Below are 20,357 nucleotides of genomic sequence, written 5' to 3' on the forward strand. Positions count from 1 at the left end.
CATGATCATGATCAGCCAAACACCTCTGCCCATGCAAAGGAAAACCACACTCCTGAGTGTCCTAAGCAAATGGAAAAAACAGTGCATATACATTACTTCTGGGTTTTAAAGCTGCTTTTTCAAAGGCCTCCTCAGAAGATGTTCAGGAAAAGCTACAAGCATGATCTAGATAGAAAGAAGCTTCTCTGAAGAAAAATTTGAAAGATTAATTATGATTGACTTAGGAAAGAGCACAGAACACTAAATGTGCTATAGGAAAGATGGAGCAGGAGTTTGAAATGAATTCAAAGCAATTAAATGATGGAAGTTTCTTAAATAATTCTCTAACTTTTCTCTTACTTCTCATGTACCCTGTAATTAGACTGTGATAAAAAAGGTCTTTGAGCCTAAAACTTAAAAAGGAATTAAACATTTTTATGGATTTTGAGAATATGTATAGTTCTAATTAATCTGAATACCCTGGAATATTAAATGTTACACTTTGAGGATAAATCAGTCTCTGACTATCAGAGATCAGAATGAAATCTAACATTGAAGACAGGTGCACAGTATCATTATTTGACAACCACAGGGCTACTTGCACCTTTCTCCAAAGCATTTGGAACTGACCATTTTTGAAGGCACAACAATGCAGCCATATGGAATTTTAAGTAAAATTCTGTTTTCTGTACTCCTGCTGTGATGAGAAAAATTATTTGTGCTGTAGGAAGAAGAGGAATCAAGCCCAGTTGCAGTATTCCTCAGTTTTGGACTAATGTCATTTATAGTAGAATGAGGACTCAATGGCCCAAAATGGGAGAAAGAGGAAGAGGAAAGTAAAAGGTGTCTTTTGGTTAGAACCCAGGGCAGACTGGCCTAAAAAAAAAAAAAAAAAAAATCAACACTAGTTAGAAGGTTTTTTAGAAAAAGACACAAAAAATACAGAAAATAGATTACCATTTTCATACTGTGCTAGTGTAATCACCTAACACTGCAGTAATATTCTACTTAAAAACAGTTGTGTCTTCCTGAGAAAAAAAATCAAGGACTTTTAGTAATAATTCTTATGAGTGAGAAATCTAGTGACTGCTTTCTTCTAAAAATACATGTACTGTCTTTCAAAATGAGAATTTAATGCTTTCATTTGTAGCTGTACACACCTAATGTAATAACACACAGTTTATTGTTGCAGTACTGAATGCAGAACTCAGCTGCATATTTCCCCCTTATTTTTGTACTTATAACATTGTAGAAATAACACATGCATAGCAGGAATTGATTCTGTGGCATTTTACCATGTCCCACTGAGCTGGGAACCAAGCCTGCAAAATCATACTCATGAGAATATTCCCCCCAAGTCAGAGAATAAAAGCTCCTCACATGTGTAAGGCTACAGGAATAGACTGCAGGAGGTCAAGGTCAGTGGTGAGTTTTGGCTGAGTCAGGGTTGGAGGATAAGGCCCTTATGAATCCTATAAATAGCTCATTGTTAAAAGAGGTCAGACCTAATTCTGGAAGTATTTTGGAAGAAGAAACCATTGCGTGACTGATGACGTACACCTACCCAAGCCTCTCTGCTTTATTAATGTGACATTTGTTTGGAACCAACATATTATAAATAAAAGATATTTTTAGGATGTGCCAGGGAAATGTATTCAGATTTTTAGAGAATAATTTGAGTATATTAAAAATGCTGCACAGTATCAAAGAAATGGTTGTTAGAGTACACAAATAAGTGTTAAAAAGCACTGGATTGATCCTGATGGAAACAGAAAAGCAGGCCAAGCAGGCTAACAGTAGGTTTTACCCACCTGACTTCTACCAGCTAAAAGCTCATACCTAGCCTCCTTTTACAGTAAGTCAAGGGAAGCAGGTGCCTCTAGTACCATTAACCACATCCTAAGGCTGCAGTTAGGCAGAAACTGACACTCACCTAAGTGAGCACCAGCATCAGGAAAAGCAGTGTCCCCAAGGTCTTCTGCCCAGAATGAGTGGTTTCTTCCAGTTCTGCAGAGTGACTTCATTTTTGTTGACATAAGGGTTCAGTAACCTTGATAGATAGCTGACATTACTGAAACCATCCTCTTCCACCTCCTTCTTTCTTCCCTCAAGGTTACTTTTCAGTTGGATCAGTTCTCTGGTCTGGAAACTATGCCAGCAGTGGCTGGGCAATGGACCAGAGCAATGCTGGGCAAAATGACTGCTTCTTTCAAGTTGAATGTCAGAGGAAAGCATTTTGCAAAGAGTCTGAATGAGCCATGTGAGTGCAACACTTCACTGCCACCAGCACAGGGAGATCTTCTATTCCATTCCCTCCCTGCTGCCAGGGCCACACAACCACTGCTTCCCTCTGCAATGGCTGTGGACTTGTAAAGGCCTTCTGTCACTGGAGACACCTTCAGATTCTGGTAGAGAATTAAACCATTTAAAAAGTAAATAGATTTTAGTGTGTCAGCCAGTACAGCTGGATCACAGAGGTGTGAGATGGACAGCAGAGCTGGCAAATGAAGAAAGAGGCTGAATGACCTGGGGATGAGGAAGGGAAAAGAAAAGAAGAAGGGAATGAAGTCTGGGTCCATCCTTTCAACAGTCACGAGCTGTTAGATCAGCTGCCCATCAAACTGCACCCTCAGGGCCCCCTTCCATATTACACTGGATATGATCTAATTGGAGGCAGACATGGGAAGGGACAGTGCCACTTTCCTCCAGGCTTTCAGCTGCACATTCCCAATAGGCAGGGGAGCAGAAGTGAGGGGACAGGAGAGCCAGCATCCACAATCAGATAAAATACACCATAAATTAACTGTTAAAACCAAGTGGTTTCAGTTACTCTCTGGAGTTCTTATATTTCCTCATTAACTAAAAGGATCCTAGACAAAAAAAAAAAACTCACACTAGAACCCTATTTTCAAAGTGCCTGAAGGTCAGTGGTGCAAAAGTCAGACTGATGTGTTCATCCTGTACTGTCCCTATCTATAGTCTCCATCCTACAGCACTGCAACATTACATTTTGAAGGAATGTATTTGTGCTAAATATTTCATTTTACAAGAAAAATTATAATGGACAGACATCCAAAAAGTGTAAGAAATAGGAGCTGATCTGCTGATATATACATTATGATACTAATTACCAAGGGAATTACAACTCTGTTGCAAAGTATTGACACTGTCCTCTAGCAATTCAAAATGAAATCAAAACTGAAACACCACAAAGGAAAAAACACCGAGTTTCTAAATCCTACTGATGAATCCCAATCAGGCTGGAGCTGAAGAATAAACATAGAGCCAAGAGCTCCTCCAACAGCTGTTGAGACAGTGTGTGCTCACAGGGCTTTCATCAGCACTAGCAGGGGTTGTCTCTGGAAAGAACAAAGGAGCCTCAGAGGCTGGGCCATGGAGGGAGAAGCAGCGGAAGCAAAAATGTCACTTGGATGACAGTCAGAGACTTCCCTGAGTCCCATTCTCTTCCCCTCCCTCACTTTGAGGAATACCTTAACTGTTTCAGGAGCCTCATTCACCCATGTTCCTGGCTTGAGCATGTTACTGACTTCAGTGAAGCCATTTAAAAGAAGGTGCTGTTCAACACTAGCATGAATAGCCAGATTATTTTTTCATTAGCAGCTGAAAGACTATTTCCTATGATGAATTATTAAACAAAGCATACAAAAGCACGTCCATGAAGCACTGGCTTCCTTAACAGATGCTGATTGATTTCAGTGAAATAACTCAGATCTATGTTGATATTCAGTGATTAAAGAGACTCAAAAAAGGTAATCTCACACACTGAAATAAAGGTATTTCATTCTACTAACTCTGAACTGCACACTTTACTACTAAAATATTGATTTCAATTTGCATCTTATTTGTGTTGCCAAGAGGATTTAGTAAACATATTAAGCACCAGCTTCAGGAAGAAAATTTTTGTGTATATTTTTTGTGTTGGACTGGATGAAAACATTCAAGGAAACAACTGTCTAGACATGATGACAATAAACCCTCTATGACTGGAACGGCGGGAGAAGAGGTTGCCCTCAGTAAGCAGTACTTCCCAAAAAAGTCATGAACTGTTTGCCAGGCTGTCATGTGCTCAAATAATTATTTCAGATATTCATTCTTCATAAGAAGTCCTATGTATAATTTCCCAAAGTGGAACACATGGATGGTTTATGGATCTGTGGTTTTGTCCATGAACAAAGCTTTGTTCTGTTGAGAGCTGAAAGGTGCCTTACACCCATCCATGCCATGTCAGGGGGCAATGCTTCATCAGACCCACACTTGTGTCATGGCATACTTTTGTAATTCTTGCAGTATCAACTGTGTGAAAAGGGATTATAGGGACACAGGAAGTTAGCACAAAAATTGTTATTAGCAGTAAATAATGCTGATGATGGTTATCAGTAGGGCCATTACTGCTCTCTGATGATTTCCCTGTGGTCAAGACTCAATCCAGATAAAAATTCAAGGGAGATCCTCCTGTTACTAAGGCAGGAACACATTTCTAAATTAAAAAGAAAATAGAGAAATTTATTTTGTCTCTTTTTTTATGGGAGCTTTAGTTTCACATCCCACTCCTGGAAGTTGCCCCATTGGGATCAGCTCTTGTGCCTGCACAGCTTCAGACTGGAACTAAAAAACCAAAATTAAGTGAGATAATCAGAAAAGGAAACTGAGTAGAAATTGAGAGCAAAATTCACAATTTAGTTTCATGATGCAAGCAAAAGTGACAAATGGGTTATAACATTAATTTCATGTGACAGAGATAAGAAAGATAAAGGTTGTTTCTTTAAACCAAGAACTCCTTTCTCCATCTAGCAAAGTCAGGAGATGTTATCAAAAATATATCAGGCTCTGTCTTAATTCAAAGACTGCTGAAGGGTTTTTTAGATGCTTATGGCTTTTTTATCAACTGTTTAATTTCATGTATCAGGTTTAAGGTGGCCTGATACTCTGTACTGAGCTATTTCTTGAACTCTGAATGAGTCAGCTTTGTGGTTTCTAAGGAATGTGTTGTGCTTCTAGGAAGTCAGCTTGGAGCTCTGGGCCTGCAGATATGGCCTCTGGTGTGCACAGCCAGGCTGATGGCTCAAGGAATACAGAGTTTTACATAATAAACATGAACTTTAGATCTGGTACAGGAGACTTTCTCCACATGAAAATCTCCCCTTCTGCACATACTTACAGAATCAGTCGGTTGGCTTTGTGTCCCTCCTTTGCTTGCCTCTCCAGCTGTGTAATTTCCAGTTGTGTCATTCTTATACTCATGAAGTAGTCCCACCTTTTATCTAAAAAAAATGCATCCATTCAGGACCTCTTGTCTGTTTTCTACTTTCATGTCTGAAATAAATACTCCAGTCACATTTTCAAGCTTTATTTCACCACAGTGAAAATATAAGCTGAAATTCTTGCACAACCACTTGATCTAAGGAGCTTCAAGAAAAATGCTCAATACAAAACTTGTGGTAAAATTGTAAAGTCGGCAATATGGAGATTGATAAGAATAGTATGTTCACTTTGCATTTTGATTATCAACCTGCCTTTCATTCACCTTTTGCAGACATACCTGATTCTGGCCTTTTTATAGCTCCAGATCTCAGCAGTGATGGGGAAAAACGTGGTACAGGGATTAGCTTTTAGAACAGGCTCAAGCTGTTCTGTATTTGGGTTGAGTTTGGTGTGTGTCCTCACAGCCCCTCCCCACTTTTATGCCACCTTTAGCCGACTGATATCAGTCAGCACATTTCAGAAGGGAAATGGTAATTAGGCAGGCTATAGATAGCCATGGAGTAGCACCTTATCAGTGCTACAAATATTTTCAACAGCTAAAATAACCCCAAGCAAACAAACCACAAACCCCTCTAAGATTACATGAAGTTTTATCTCCTTTGCAGATGAAAAGCACAAACAGGCCAGGCCTAGTCTGAGAGGACATCCCAAGCTTTGCCAGCAGTTTACAGACAGACACTCCATCTATTCACCAAGCAATTTCAGAGTAAACAGCCGCAAAAAACAGGGATGCTACTTGAAGTTCTGGAAAACACCTAATGCTACCTGGGGGATCACAAGCAGGGCAACTCATCACGGGCCCTCCTGGTTTGTGAACGCCAAGTGGCTGAAGCTCAACTCCAGGCCCCACTGACAGGCTGAGGCACCTGGAGTCACTCTGTGGTGAACCTTCCTAAAGGATTGCCCCTTCTTCTCTCTGGTGACCAGTGACAGGAGGGAATGGACTGGAGCTGTGCCAGGGAAGTGTAGGTTGGATATCAGGAAAAAGTTCCTCACCCAGAGGATGGAGGGACACTGGAACAGCCTCTCCAGAGAGGCGGTCACAGCACCAAGAAGCGTTTGGACAACGCTCTCAGGCACATGGTGTGATTGTTGAGGCTGACCTGCTCAGGGCCAGGAGCGGGACTCTGATGATGTTTGTCAGTCCCTTCCAACTCAGAATAGTCTGTGATTCTTCCAGCCGGCCTGAGGAGGAGCCTGTGCGCCCGCTCCACGGGGAAAACGAGAGCCTTTGAGTCGGCGGGCCAGCAGCACGGAGGCGGCCGGCCGGGCAGGCTCGGAGGCGCTGTGCCGTCGCGCTAGGAAGCGGAAGGGCCGGCGGCGCCGGGAGCGGGCCGGGAGCCGCCGGAACCCCCGAGGGCCGTCCCGCACGCAGGGGGCGGGCTGAGGGCAGCCGAGCCGGAGCGGCGGCGGCCCGGGCCGGGGCTATGCTGCTGCGCCTGGTGCCCGAGTTCGAGCTGCGGAGGGACGTGCTGCCCTGGCTGGCGGAGCGGGGCTGCGCCGCGGCTCTAGGTAAAGCTCCGGGAGGCCGAGGAGAGCCCCATCCCTCCGGCCGGCCGGCCCTCCCTCTCTCCGGCCGCCTCCGTGCCCTCCCGCCCACGGAGGAGCCGGACTGCGGGGATGCCCCTAGGTGCGGGTCCCCGGGAGAACCCCGGGCAGGCCCGCAGCGGGAGCTCCGGCCGCGGGGGCCGGGGAGGGCGGCGGGGGAGCGGCCCCGGGCCCCCCTTCAGTCCCTGGGCCCTCTCGGCCCCTGGGTCCCCTCAGGTGCCGGGGCTCGAGGGGAGCGACCCTCGGGTGCCGGGGGACTTGAGATGGGCAGGTTTGCTGTTCTCAAGGAGTTTCTGACATGCCGAAAACACTTCTACACATTTGCTACACTCCACAGCTTGTTTCTTCCTGCTTCTTCACACGTTTGGGGCTTTCTCTTTTTCTTCTCCCCTCCTCCCTGCCCCCCGCCAAAAAAAAAAGTTTCAGCATTACTCCCTCTCCCACGCTGCTCCCCTTTCTGGGGGGAAAAGCCCCACAGCCTGAACGCTTTTGTGTGCCTGGTAAACGAGTGCTGGTTTAAAATTAGATGCAGCGTCAGCTGTCACAGCACCGTGCGATCGCCGGCATAGCGAGCGCTCGGGTGGTGGTTGGAAAAAAGTGACCTCCCGTGTTCTTGGCACTGTGGCTTTTTGCTTGTTATTCGTCTGCAGAGCAGCTGGCTCAGTTCTGCTTTTCAGAAACTGATGAAAAACTTAATCTAATAAAATTATAATACAGTAAAAGTTATTGCTTCAGTAGAAATACCATCGATATGCAAGTGCGATGAACTTGAAATGCCTTCAGTTGTTTTTACTTTACTTAAAGTACTTAACTTGCTTCCTGCATTGAGGGGCTGTTTGGTGACAAACCAGAAAGTATCAGCTTGGAGAATAAGGGAATTATTTAGCAACCCATCATTTAAAAAATCTGTTAAAGAATAAAAAATACTTCACATTTTCTGCATTTGCCGAATAATTATTGAAAGGTATATTGAAGGGATCTGAGGTAAAATTCTGAAATTCTCCATGCATAATTGATTAATCTATGAATTTATTAGTTCATCAGTGATGAATTCAAAGATAAATCAATCTATATGTTAATGAAATAAGGGTCTCAGAATGGCACTGACTTGTATTTGGGAAAGAGAAAATTGTATTGAGTCTTTTAAAATATAATGGAGTCTTCATTCAGTAATGTCCCTGGTAATACAGAACATAAGAATCTAGTTTGTAGGGTGCATCTATCAAATACCAGCAGTGCTGTATTGCATTTTAACTTATCTGTGCATAGTGACTTCCTCCTCATGCAGTGCTGTCATATTAGGAATGTGGTGGTGGGAGGTAGGGATTTGAAAAGATTAATTTAAACATCAAAGAAATATCTAATCACAGAAAGCAAGTAATTTTTAGGAGTCATGGTACTTTCTGTCAGTGTTTTCAGATGTTACTTATTCATATTTATTATTTTCTTTTCTAAGGACTTGAAAGCACTTGATAGCATGTGAGAGCTGCTAATTGCGTGCGAGCTGGGAGTAGCTGTGATGAGAGGAAGGGAGCGGCAGGCAAAGTGAACCAGCCTTGTTCTCTTTATTCCACTTAATTTGGTATGAGCTGTGTATAATGGTCTTCAGGAAATCAAACTCTGCGTCCTCCTGATTGTGTTGGTAAAAGCTGTGTGCTGGGCAGGCAGGCTGGCTTGGCTCATTTGCAGCCCTTCATCTGCTGGTCTCAGCTGTGTGCATGAGGAAGAAGTTGCAGTTCTATGTGCAGGATTTTACTGCAGGAATTTCCAAGGGCAGAGACCATTGCCACTTCTTTGCCTCCATATTCCCACTAACTGTTCTCTGGAGAAGAGAAACTTTTCTGACACAGAACTTTTTCAGTGCCTTTAAGATGTCTGTGTCGGGTGATAGGTAAATTCATTGACATTGACCTTCTTCTCTACCAAAATTCTGTGCTGAAGAAATATTGCATGAGAAAATGTGGAGACCGTAGTACTCATCTTGAAAGATTGAGGTGGTTGTTAAGTTCCAGGAAGCTTCAGATAAAAAAAAGAGAACATATTACCTTTGACTCTCCCAGCTGTCACCATCTAGCCCTAATATAGTGGTATCATAGTGTTCTTTGAGTGATCTGAAACCAATAGAAAGTGATGTGTTGCTCAATGTACAGGAAGGGTTTTCATTGTCCTCCCACAATCAAATGGAAAATTTACTTTCTTCTGATAATACTTGAAAACAGGTTTTTTTTTCTTATCACTGCAAGCTGTACAAGCCAGTTTATAGTATCAGGCTTGTTAAACTAAGTTTCACTAAATGTCTTCCTTCTATCAACACTTTGTGATAACTGCCAAGTAAATAGTGTCAGACTTGACTAAATGCTTGCAGAAGGTTGAGGAGAGTTCTTTATATTGATGCTTACTGAACTGCAGGCCACCTTTATTATAAAATTGAGACCAATCATACAGCTTCAAGGGCAAAGCTTCCACTACTTCTAGTAAAAATTCCATCGCAGCTTAAACACATTTTTGATGGCTGCAGTGCTGAGAAAACATAAAAGCAGCATCAGGAAAGCATGCATTTTTCTCACCTTGAGTACAGTATTTTTTTTTCTGGTGGTTTTCTTTTTAATTTCTACTGCTTTGTCCAGACATCCTCTTCTGTTTCTGTGTCCGTCTTAGCTTCCTGCTTATTTGTTTCTACTTTAACAGTGCTCTTTCATTCACATCCCAAATTTTGTGTCCTCCATTGTTTAGTTCCCTGTACTTGTAGATAGGTTGTGTGTCTCTCTATATGGTGTTTGACCTTATGGTTCTTGGGATTTTGGTGGGTTTTTTTCTTTATTAATTTCTTTTTGGAGGAGGAGGAGCGGTAGTGTTGGTGTTATAGAAGTAATCTAAAATGTAAAGATGTAGTTTATTTTCAGGCTTTCCTTTGAGATGCTGAAGGGGCAGGTGTGAACAAATGATATTTTCCTCAGGTTTGTTCCCTCTTCCTGTAGTGGCCAGAGGACTGCAATATGGCTTAACTGTCTGAACCCTATGTTGTGTATAGTGAATTAATGCAAGGGGGTAATTTTGGTTTGGTTTGGTTTTTTTATTCTCTGAAAAAGCATATTCCATTTTCATAACAAAAGGTAGTGGTAATTAGAATCATAATTCTAATGAAGAGGTAGGTGTTTACAAAAATATTTTTTTCTTGCATGTTTTGAAGTCCCTTAACTATCTATGTTGAAGTTTTTCAGATTTAAATCATGGTGTAAGAAGTACTCCCTCTTTTTCCAGAAAGGAGTCATTTTGGCATATGCAAATAAGTATTTACAAGAAAAAATGTATTTAGCATATTTGCTTAAAGTGTGCATAAATTATAGGATGAAGCAGCTGAAATGAAAATCCTGTGTCTTTTTGTACTTTTTATTTCAGACACTTCTGAGAATTCATCAGCACTCTATGTTGTAAATGTTGAAAGAAATGGAAAAATTATTTATACCTGGAAGGTAAGTCCACCTTGGAATTTAATAAAAATATAGTTGAGAATAATACTCTGTGTGAATCTAATTGAGTTCTTGTAGTTTAATTTTTTTGAAGTAAGTGTTAGAACGTGGAAACACAACTGATTACAACCTGGGGGCGTTGGGCAGTGGGAAAATACCTGTCTCCATTTCAGTCAAAGGTTAAGAATGATGAAATAGAGAGTAAAGTACTCACTTAAGTCCATAGGGTTTTTGCCCTTGATTTTTTGCTTTGATTGCCCAGAATGTCCCCATGAATGAAATGCAATTTCTTTAAAGCACTTCATAAACACAGAATTTCACACTCAATTTCTTAGTGAAGCCTAGCTATTAAATTCATGTGCAGTGCTTTAGTTAAATGTTTTCTCCTACTAAAATGTCTTAAGATACCATTTATCTAGTACTGTTTCTGCATATGCTTTTCTGTAAGATTCATCTATAACACTTTATTGCAAGTAGTCTGAAGTAACCCATGTTTATTTGATGTCTTGAAGTATCTAGAGCTGGCTTCTTAACATAGGATTCTGCTCTCCATGGTATATGTTTTATTTTTACTTCCAAATGGGTTTTCTAATGGTTTTAGAAAGTGAGACTTTGTCTCCTCATTGTTCTTTTGATGAGACAAGCTGTGTTTCTTGACTGTGCAGCTCAGAGGAGTCTGTAGATCCAGCTGGATCCTGGAGGATCTTGGTTCTTGAGGAGTATAGAAATGAGATGAACTCCAGTAGAGTAGGGGTGGCTTTCATTCCTCTCTGGCTCAACATGGCTAAAACTCTCCAGCTTCCCTAGGGTTAAGGGAAGAGGTGAGGCCTTCACCAAGGCTTCAACTTTAATATGCTTTCACTGTGGGTGGATGTTTCCTTTACTACAAGCATAGGGAGGGGAGTCTGTACAAGACAACAATAACCATAAAAACAATTCTAAAGAGTGTGTCAAGGTTTGGGTTTTTTTTCATTGCTTAAGACTCTACAAGACTTAATACAAATAACCATGTAGCTCAGCAGGAGATCTGGTACTCTGTGTGTGTGGTGTTGCTGCTTTTCTAGCACCTGTAGAATCTCACCCTAAGCTTTTTTGGGCCTCTGACAGTCTAAAATGCCTTGTGTGCTCTTCAGGCTCTTGCTGGCACAAGGGGTGAGCTGTAGCTCCAGGTTCAGATGTAGGTGTGTGCCTGCAGGCTGGGTGTTTAGGCTGCTGCTGTAGCCTGTAGGGATGTGGCCAAGGCAGCTGGTGGAGCTTAGGAAGCTGGCCACTGCAGCCTGTTCTGTGGGAGGTGTGTGGGGTGCAGGGTGTAGGCTACACTGAGCTGGCCTGGCTTGTTTCCTCATGCATACAAAGAGAAAATAAGATTTGTCTTTTAAGTGAGAGACAGTCAAGTGTATTCTGTGTGAAACCAGGAGAAAGTGGACACTGAGTTTTATTTCAAGCTTATTTTAGAGTATTGTGTTGTACTGTGGTTTTGACAGTGTCTATATTTTGTGCCATTAATAGTTAATTTAAAGGAATATATTTTTAACAGAAGTGAATTCTCTTTGCAGGGTAATGCAAGAATCTTCAGAGTGCACATGAAAACAAGTGTCCTAGTTTATGGGCATTGGTGTATCTCTGTTCCCAGTCTTGTGAAGTGTATTTTTTAGTATCTAAGTAAGATGGTGTTAACATTTCAAACACACTTGAAAAAAAAAAGTTATTTGTGAAAGCACTTGCTTAATCTTAAATTAGGAGGCCTGGAGTCTGTGTCTTAATATAAAGACATTTTGTTTTCCTTGTTTAAATCAGAAGTCAAAGACTTTTGTCATTGCCACAACAATAATGACACACTTAGAAATAGACCCCTTAGGAAGCAAATACTCAGGCTTTTGTTTCAACTTCACAAAGCACGATGCCATAAATTTGTAAATAACCACAGATCTCTGCCCTCTCCCCCTAAGCAATTGTTAAAAACAATGAAGCTCACTGTGGAAGTAGAAGCCTGTGTGGCTGGATTTCATGTCAGTAGTTTAGCAGTTTAGTGCCTATACCCAGAGCACATTAACTCACATCAGTTTGATTTGCTGTCCAGTATATGCTGAGAACCAGAATTTTCTTTTTTAATGTGTTTGGAAAATTTAAGGTATAGTAAAAATTAAGAAGTAGTAAAGTTTTGATTTGTAGTCCCAAACGTTTGTAAGTGCCTCAAACAAAATCATCATATATTATTTATCAGTAAGCTAGAAAGGATGTATATTATGTTACTCTTCAAAGGCAGAAGGCTAATGGTGAGCTTATAAAATACTTAGCCTTCAAACAATCACTTCCTAAGGCAGTGAAATCCTTTTTCCAGGCTACAGCCAGATCACTGGGAGCTGATTTTTGGTGATGTTTGATGGTTCTGTGCTCCCTTTTGACCACCAAGTTGGTGAAGTTCAGAATTCCAGCCTTAAACCTCCAGGGGCCAGAGCATCCCTACTGATTCTTGTATAGACATCTCTTCCTGGCCCTATTGCCTGTGACTAAAACCAGTTTAGAAGCAAAGTGAGAGAGAGGCATTAGGTTTATGCAATGGCTTGTGGGCTGTGGATTGGCCACATTTCAGCTTTATCCCATGTGTTAGTTCTAAAAGGAAAAAATAAATCTTTGTTCTCTTGGAATTAGAATTTGCTTTCTTGGAAATTAGATAATTAACTGCCTGTTTATTTATAGGAGAGGGAAGTGTGTGAGGATATGTGTCAAGGGGCTGGGAGACCAGGGAAGTAGGAAAAAAACCCCAGTGTTTAACTTTGTGTATATTTATATTGCTGTTTGTTTCCATCCATAGGGAAACCAGAGAAACACTCACATTGGATTGTATGATCTTCAAACGAAGCAAAACGAGGTGAGAGCAATACCAGGTTTCTCTCTAGTGACAACTGTGCTGTAGTGTTTCAGATTTTGATGCTTTGCAACACAGTATGTTATTAAGGGGTGCATCCTTGTTGGAAACAGAAAATATGGGATATTGGAATGATTCTCAGTAGTGTTAGAATGTACCACATTGCAGAACATCTGAAGGCTTGAGAGTAGTAAAGCATCATGTCTGCAATCTTCATTTCTAAACAACCTTTTAAACAACAAGTCCTTTCCACTTCTCTTCATATTGCGCACATGTGCCAAGAAGTAAATGTTTGGGGTTTTCTTTATATGTGTTTATTCTTGGTCTGTTTGGTGATACCATTATAAGAGATTATTTTATTCTAAAACTGAACACATTGCAATTCAGTAACTAAAATCATGGCAACAAGTTTTTGAAAGTGTCCCCATAGTAGTATGAAATGAGTGAAATTTTGTATTTATGTAAAGGTCTGCTATGCTGCTCTAGTGGCAACATAGAGCTCAAAAGCACCATTAAAAAACAAACATGAGTAAAAGGAGAACTATTATAATGGAAACTTGAAATGTGGTTCATCTGGGCATGAAAAGATATGGTTTAAAGATAAAAACTGTGGGACAGCAGTGTTTTCCTAAGAAGCAATTAGATGGTTTCCTTTATGGAGTTTGAAAAAGCACAGTTATTAACATTACTGTGTTTCTCTGTAGCACCTCTATATGTTTGAGAAGAATCTGAACATAATCAGCTGTTCAATCAACAATGAAAGGACCTTATTGGGTAAATATGTGCTTTATCATTAGATATTTTTGGTCAAGATTTAGTTTAGTAGGATGATACATTTGGGTTTAGAATTACTTAAATGTAATTAAATGTTAATTAAACCTATGTGTTGCCCACAGCAGTTTATGAATTGCTGTGGATCCATCATCAGATAACGTAGGTAACAACATAAAGACACAGCTGTGACAATATTGCTGTTTTATTAAATCATCTAAGACACACTGCCCCTTTGTTCACTTTCTCCTCCTGCATTTGTGCATACCTGCTACATCTAGAAGAGCTTCTGACATTCCTTTAACATAAATGTTTTTGGTAAAAGAATTGGTATGCTCATTCTTCAGGGATGTTTGATAAGATTAATGTCCAATATGCACACTCACTGTGGTTGTGTTGGTGTTTTCTCCCCCACAGCAGTCAGCTTCTGTCAATATACAGAGGAAGAAAGAGCAGCTCAGCTCTTACAGTCAGGTACTGCAAGTGGATTTCTTAATACTGTTTGAAATATTGTACCTTTTTTCTTTCTTTCTCAGGTATTTCTGTTTAGAAAACAAACTTGCTTACATAAAAGATTATTATCTAAAACTTGTTCTTTTTGCAGTGTCCAAGTATTTAACCTTGCTAATCGAAATCCATCCCATTAATAATGTGAGAGTGCTAAAGGCTGTGGATAGCTGTGTTCGAGTACAGGTAAAGTATCCAACTAATCTGAAGATAAGCCAATTTAATCTGCTGTGCTAGAGAGAAAACATGGTTTAGTGCAGAAATATCTCATGTTATCTTGCAACTGTTACAGAGATAATGTCTCCTGTTTCTTCAGAGAAATAAAGAAATGAAACTTCATAAAATGTTTGGTATAGAATATTTTTCCAGCATGAAGACTGTTTTTGTATTTCTCTTCAGTCTTCCATAGTTTGCAGTTATAGTGACTGGTGACTATTAGTATGTAATAATAGCTATTTTTATTAATTAAATATCATTAGTGTGCCTGATTAAATTTAAAAATACATAAATACCCAGCTGAAAAAAAACAGAAAAAAAAATTAGATAAATGTTCTAAACTACTTTGGTTTTTACTTATTCTGTGAAATTTTCTGTATAGTTTCTTTATCCAGTTGAAGGCAGAAATGCTTCTAGAGAAAGTCGTCTCTTGCTAGTTTCAGAAGATAAATGTGAGTTAATGTTTTCAAAGTACATTGTCATTCTTTTACTTCAAGATGATTGTTATAGATTGTATTTTTGGTAGACTTTTATTGGGGAAAAAAACCCAGGAAAAAGAAGGGTGTGAGTTATTCTAGGTATTCCAAAAGTCTTTCAAAAACTGTATCATTTACCAGATTTTTTTTCAGTGTTAAAGGAATGGCCATCTTTGTCTACAGTTAGTTGCTTAACTCTTGCATTCATCAAGTATCTTTATTTCTAAAAAAGCTAAAATAGACTCTTTATAGCTGCCTACATAAATCCAGAGCAAATGAATTGACTGAAAGATGTCATTTAATGTGGGAAGTGGGACAAGAATAGAGCAATAGTTCCTTGGACTCAGCTGACATCGCATGTTCAGCCTAACCTAATGGCAGGGAATGGATAAAATGGACATTTGGAAATGACAGGGTTTTTCCTTCTTATATGGAGTGAGATCTCTTATTCCATCCCCTTGGTGAGGTCCCTGAGCTAGAACCAGCCTTGGGAAGGTGGCCTTAGGTGGACAGAGCTAAATCAGAAACACAACATCTGGGTGGGTGTTGCACTTCTCATGCAGGCCAGCTGTGAATAACTTCAGCAGTTTTGTGTGGGAAAGGACTGCAGGAATGTTCATGGCAGGAGGTGAAACAGGTCAGGGATGCTCTTGGGCGTGGGCAGGAAGCTCTGCAGACTCTTTCTCTCCATGGGGGCTCCTTGGCTTGGTTGGGACATTGCAGTCCCTGCTCCTCAAGCCTGTGCTGTGCTGGTGTGGGCAGGGAGTTCTGTCCATGAGGTGCTATGGCTGAGGCCACTCTCAGCTCAGCAAAGGAAGAGACTCCAGGTCTCTGTGTAGGCACCTGTGCTCATGTGTCACAGATTTCCTCTTGAACTTTCCTGGCCCTAAAGTTTTCTTACAGAATTCCAAGAGGTGAGCTTCTTTAATAATTTGTATAAAAGCATTTAAAAATGTTTGTTTGTAATGATTTTTTAAAATTTTATTTTAAAGATATTGAACAATTTGACATTCATGTTGTTGCAGAAGAAGAACACAAAGTGGTAAGATTCAAAAATCTTTGAGTTTGAGGTTTTTTACTTTAATTAATTTAGCTGAAAGTTTTGAAATATTTTGTCTTATGCTTGGGCAGCACAAAGTTTATTAAAGAAAGCATTGATTACTATGGCAACTTATGCAGATGACCACAAAGCTGATTGAAAAACTTTACACCTTGTAATCTATGAGGAATTTTTTTTTATTTTGCTGGGTTTGTTATGTGTTGCTGAATGCTTTTGTGTATTAGAAATTGGGAGTGTTAATAAACAAAGTATTTATTAATTTTAAAACTATTTTAAATATTTGCAGCCATTTAAAATATTTTCAGAGTTGCCTTCCTAACCTCGTTTATTATGAGTCTGTGTGAACCCAGTAGAGGAGTCACTTAAAAAAACAAATGAACAGAAGATGTAAAACTTAGATACAGTTCAAGTACAGTGAATGTTCCAATCTCTGTTTCCCCTCATGTCTTTTTCTGTTTTTAACATGAGTGTGTTGTCAACAAATTGTGGATGTTCTGCTTGAAAGACTTATTGTTAATGAGCACTTGTCTAATAATATAATAAAATAATGTCTAATATTATAAATGATTGTGTCATGAAAGCCAGTGCTTTGTGTTATGGAGCTGAATGTAGGCTTTGAAGGAAAAGTTAAGGACCTGATTTTTGTCCCTTTGCAATCTTTCATGGTTTTCTCAGTTTGTCATGACCCTTCAAGCAGATGCATTTTATATGCTAGACTACAGTAGTGGAGTAAAGATTTAAGTATAATCAGAAAACAGATTGATCTGATGTCCTTCTGACAAACAGTTTTGTTTTGGTTGACATGAAATCTCCCTAACTCATGCAAGTGGGCATGGATACAATCCCAACAGTTTTCCACAGTTCTAGCCTTTTCTCTACTCCAGCCCTCTCTCTCACATGGCTGAGACTTGGATAGAAATCTCTTTTGGAGCTGACACATTCCCTTCAGTAGTTAATGTAGCTGATTCTGAACTGACTGTGGTATTTCCCTCCTCTCTGAGGAAGGGTGCCTCTGCTATTCTTTGTTCACTTTGAGCAGTTTAAGTGGTGAATTTGTTGCAAGCAAGGAAGACTGAAAGAAAAGATTTGTTAGTAGGTGTACTCTGAAAACTGTGCTGATCTCTTTAAACTGAGCACCTTGCACACATCAAAGGTGGACTTCATGCTGCTGACAAAGAGCCTGTCCCTTCCAGCCTCCTTGCTCTTTGTGTATGTTCTTGCACTGCTTTTCTCTTTAAAGCACAGACTGTGCATAATTGTTGCAGAACTTTATTTGATGGCTTCTAATGTTTTATTCTTTCCCCGTAGGTGATTCAGAAGTCAGGTCAGCTTCCAAGAGCCAAAGTTGCAGATGACCTCGTTTGGGCACAGTGGGATATGATGGAGCAAAGACTCTTCTACATTGTTCCAAAGGTGAGCTGAAAGTCATTCTTGCAGTTTTGTTCCTGCCTGCCTGGTGACAGTGAAGTTTGAAGTGTGTGGAGTAGCAAGCAGGGGTTTGTTTTCATTAGGATGGTCTTTCTTGTTCTTGCCTGGAATAACCTAAAGCAAAAGCCAAACTTACTGTAGCTGCTGTTGTGCTTAGTACATTGCAAGAAGACTGGTGGTCTTAGTGCTTTCTATAAAAAAGGTGGGCTTGGTAGTTTCTTTTTTTTTTCTTGCTTTAGAAAGGTCTTTTATTCAAAAGTATCCAAATCTATCCAAACCTGCTATGAGTATAATGCCTCTCTTCTAGGGAGTTCAAATCTAGAAAGTATTTTGTGTGCAGACTTACTGAGAGACCAAATGAAGACAGGTTCTTGGCAAAAAGCTTTGAAACTCAAAAAAACCCAGGGTTTGGGTTTTTTATTTTGTCTGAGGGACTAATTGCACTTGATGCATTCTCTGCAAATAAAAATAAAACATTTTCTTTACTCAGCCACGAGAAGAGTGAATGTTAGGAAATAACAGGAAGTGAACTGAGATGGAGAACTGTATTTATGTTTTGTTTCTGAGATACCCATTTTGAACTGACTAAAGCAAAATGCAATTCTTTTTGCCATATAGGTAGATATGGAAAACATTTTTTAACTTTCTAAAATGTGTGAGACATGTATTGCTGTGCTGAAATGAGAGCCCACGCAATTATATATGATTGGCAGATAATGATCAGGGACAGGAAGGAAGCATGTCACAGTGCTATTGTGAGGGGTTATATGTGGTTTTTAAATTCTTTTGTCCCCTAACTCTGCATAGCTGTTAGCAAAGCAGGTTGAGTGTGAAGAATGGTGCTGAGTACCCAGTCACTTCTCAGTCTGCATAGTATCCTTTCTTACTTACAAAACACATTCTTTTTAATTCCAGGAATCAAAGAGTACTTTAAGGTGTGTCCAGTTTTATCCTGAGGAAAATTTTAATTCAATAGTAAGTTCTGAGTGTTTTATTATAAATGGTTTACAGTGGGATGTAATTATGTTTTCCAGGTACTGGTACAGAGATATTTTGTCTTTTTCATTGTTGAAACTTTTTCAAGGGAAAACTAGAGAGTTTTAGGATTTTTTTCATTATTTTCTTGTCAAGAATATATTCAGGCTGACTCAGATTTTTCCCCACAGTAAGGTAACTTTATTGAAATTACACTTTTTTTGACCTAGAAGGCAATAAGTGACATTCATGACACTACTGGACTTATACTCACTTATTGAAAAGCAGGCTTAGCAAGTGCACTAGACAAAGAAACCATGTGATTTTCTGTCAGTTTTAAGTGAGACAGGAACATTTATTGCAGCCAAAATACGAAAAACAGAACATAAAAATTACGACATGTGATTGTTACTAGACCTTTGTTCCAGTCACTTTTATTTTCTCTTTTTAAAAAAGTATCTGTTTTATGGAGGTTTTTGAAGTGACTGTAAGGATTAGAGGAGAATAAATAAACTTGTTAAAATATTGAATCTGGTTAAATGTGACTATGACACATTTTACTGGCCTGAAATGCTAAACATAGTATATTGACCTCTGTAAAGAACAGGTTTGTTTTCCTTTTTGTATAACAGCTGGAATCACACCTGGATATTGCTGTAAATGACACACAATTAAAGTAAGTTGTTTGTTTTTTTTATGTTTTGGTTTACTTTCCTTTCAATATACATGGTAACATTTTACAAACCTAAGTAAAATTTCTCCAAACCACAATATCTTTGTTTGCAGTTGCCTGTGTGGCACTGGAACACGAGAATAACATGAAAACTGTGTCCAGACCTCCAGTTCTTATTTTCATCGGGGTCATCTGTAAAAAGTAATTTAATCCTTGACTGCTTCTTAATTTTTGTAAATGACAGTATTTGTCTAAGGAGCTGGCTATAGGTTAAACCTGAGTATGCTGAACCTATTTAAATTAATTTGCTTTAACCTTGGGCAGGTTTTAATGGTGATGTTAAAATATCTGTCAAGGGAAGCTCTGCATTTTTAATTGCTGTTGCAAGTTTTATTGGGCAGTTAAACAAACCAGTAGCACCTTTTTATGGCCTGTGAAGACACTGCCTGTACTCTGTTCTCCTCCAGCATGCTCCTTCCAGCAGCCTGAAGATTTGTCTGATTCTGTGTCTGCCATGCACATGACTGCATCTGAGCTTGTCTCCTGAGGGCTCCCTTTTAACTGAGGGAAAAAACTAGTCAGGATGGTTTAACTCTTTCACAATCCTCATCTGTCTTTACATTCCAGAAGGGCCCATTTCTTTTTGTGACTAAAAAAGGAGGCCAGAGCTGTTAGGCCAGGTATCAGTAGCTGAAGGTGGTTTAGTTCCACCCTGCCCAGCTGTGGGCTCAGAATGTCTCAGTGCTGTGCACAAGGCTCAGTGTGGTGCTCCTGCCTGTGCAGGTTGTGTCCTCTTACAGTTGGTGCTGAAAGAACACAGCTCTTGTAAGAGCTTCAATGCTGTATTTTACTTTATTTTATTGGTTTTCAAAATTACTGCAGAAGACCAAGGGGAAAATCCCTACGGGATCAAAATACTTCCTGGAAAAAAATACAACCAAACAAAAAAACCATCCAGCAAAAAAAAACCCAAAGCAGACTGACTATAATCTTCTGCTGCATGTTTTCCAGGGTGAAAATAAGCCTTGTAGATTTAAAAATATGTAAAACCATTAAAACACAGGCAGCATGAGACTGAAAATGTCATGGTATAACAAGTTCC

The 20,357-nt window shown here is 39.7% G+C and overlaps 1 protein-coding gene and 1 long non-coding RNA gene across 4 annotated transcripts in view; one reads left to right on the top strand and one right to left on the bottom strand.

Annotated features, from left to right (window-relative positions):
- Nucleotides 1–1,619: 1,619 nt before the first annotated feature.
- Nucleotides 1,620–6,583, bottom strand: LOC141728749 (uncharacterized). Of its 2 annotated transcripts, none has more exons than XR_012579904.1 (3): nt 6,366–6,583; nt 5,159–5,261; nt 1,620–2,505 (listed from the first exon to the last, which is right to left on the bottom strand). It is a non-coding gene; the product is annotated as an uncharacterized LOC141728749 (long non-coding RNA). The 2 variants fall into 2 exon arrangements; XR_012579905.1 differs by lacking the exons at nt 1,620–2,505; nt 6,366–6,583 and adding exons at nt 4,487–4,605; nt 5,540–5,661.
- A 56-nt stretch (nt 6,584–6,639) lies between these two features.
- GSAP (gamma-secretase activating protein) overlaps nt 6,640–20,357 on the top strand; it is a 46,441-nt gene continuing 32,723 nt past the window's right edge. For both annotated transcript variants that reach the window (XM_005482637.4, XM_014264166.3), the window contains exons 1-11: nt 6,640–6,774; nt 10,210–10,283; nt 13,096–13,152; nt 13,854–13,923; nt 14,338–14,394; nt 14,525–14,613; nt 15,026–15,095; nt 16,112–16,161; nt 17,488–17,592; nt 18,523–18,582; nt 19,215–19,258. In XM_005482637.4, coding sequence (XP_005482694.2) covers nt 6,690–6,774; nt 10,210–10,283; nt 13,096–13,152; nt 13,854–13,923; nt 14,338–14,394; nt 14,525–14,613; nt 15,026–15,095; nt 16,112–16,161; nt 17,488–17,592; nt 18,523–18,582; nt 19,215–19,258 — 761 coding nt within the window. In that variant the 5' untranslated portion in view covers nt 6,640–6,689. The remainder of the gene's footprint in view (nt 6,775–10,209; nt 10,284–13,095; nt 13,153–13,853; nt 13,924–14,337; nt 14,395–14,524; nt 14,614–15,025; nt 15,096–16,111; nt 16,162–17,487; nt 17,593–18,522; nt 18,583–19,214; nt 19,259–20,357) is intronic.

Source organism: Zonotrichia albicollis, chromosome 4 (assembly GCF_047830755.1).
Source record: "Zonotrichia albicollis isolate bZonAlb1 chromosome 4, bZonAlb1.hap1, whole genome shotgun sequence".
Classification (NCBI taxonomy): Eukaryota; Metazoa; Chordata; class Aves; order Passeriformes; family Passerellidae; genus Zonotrichia; species Zonotrichia albicollis.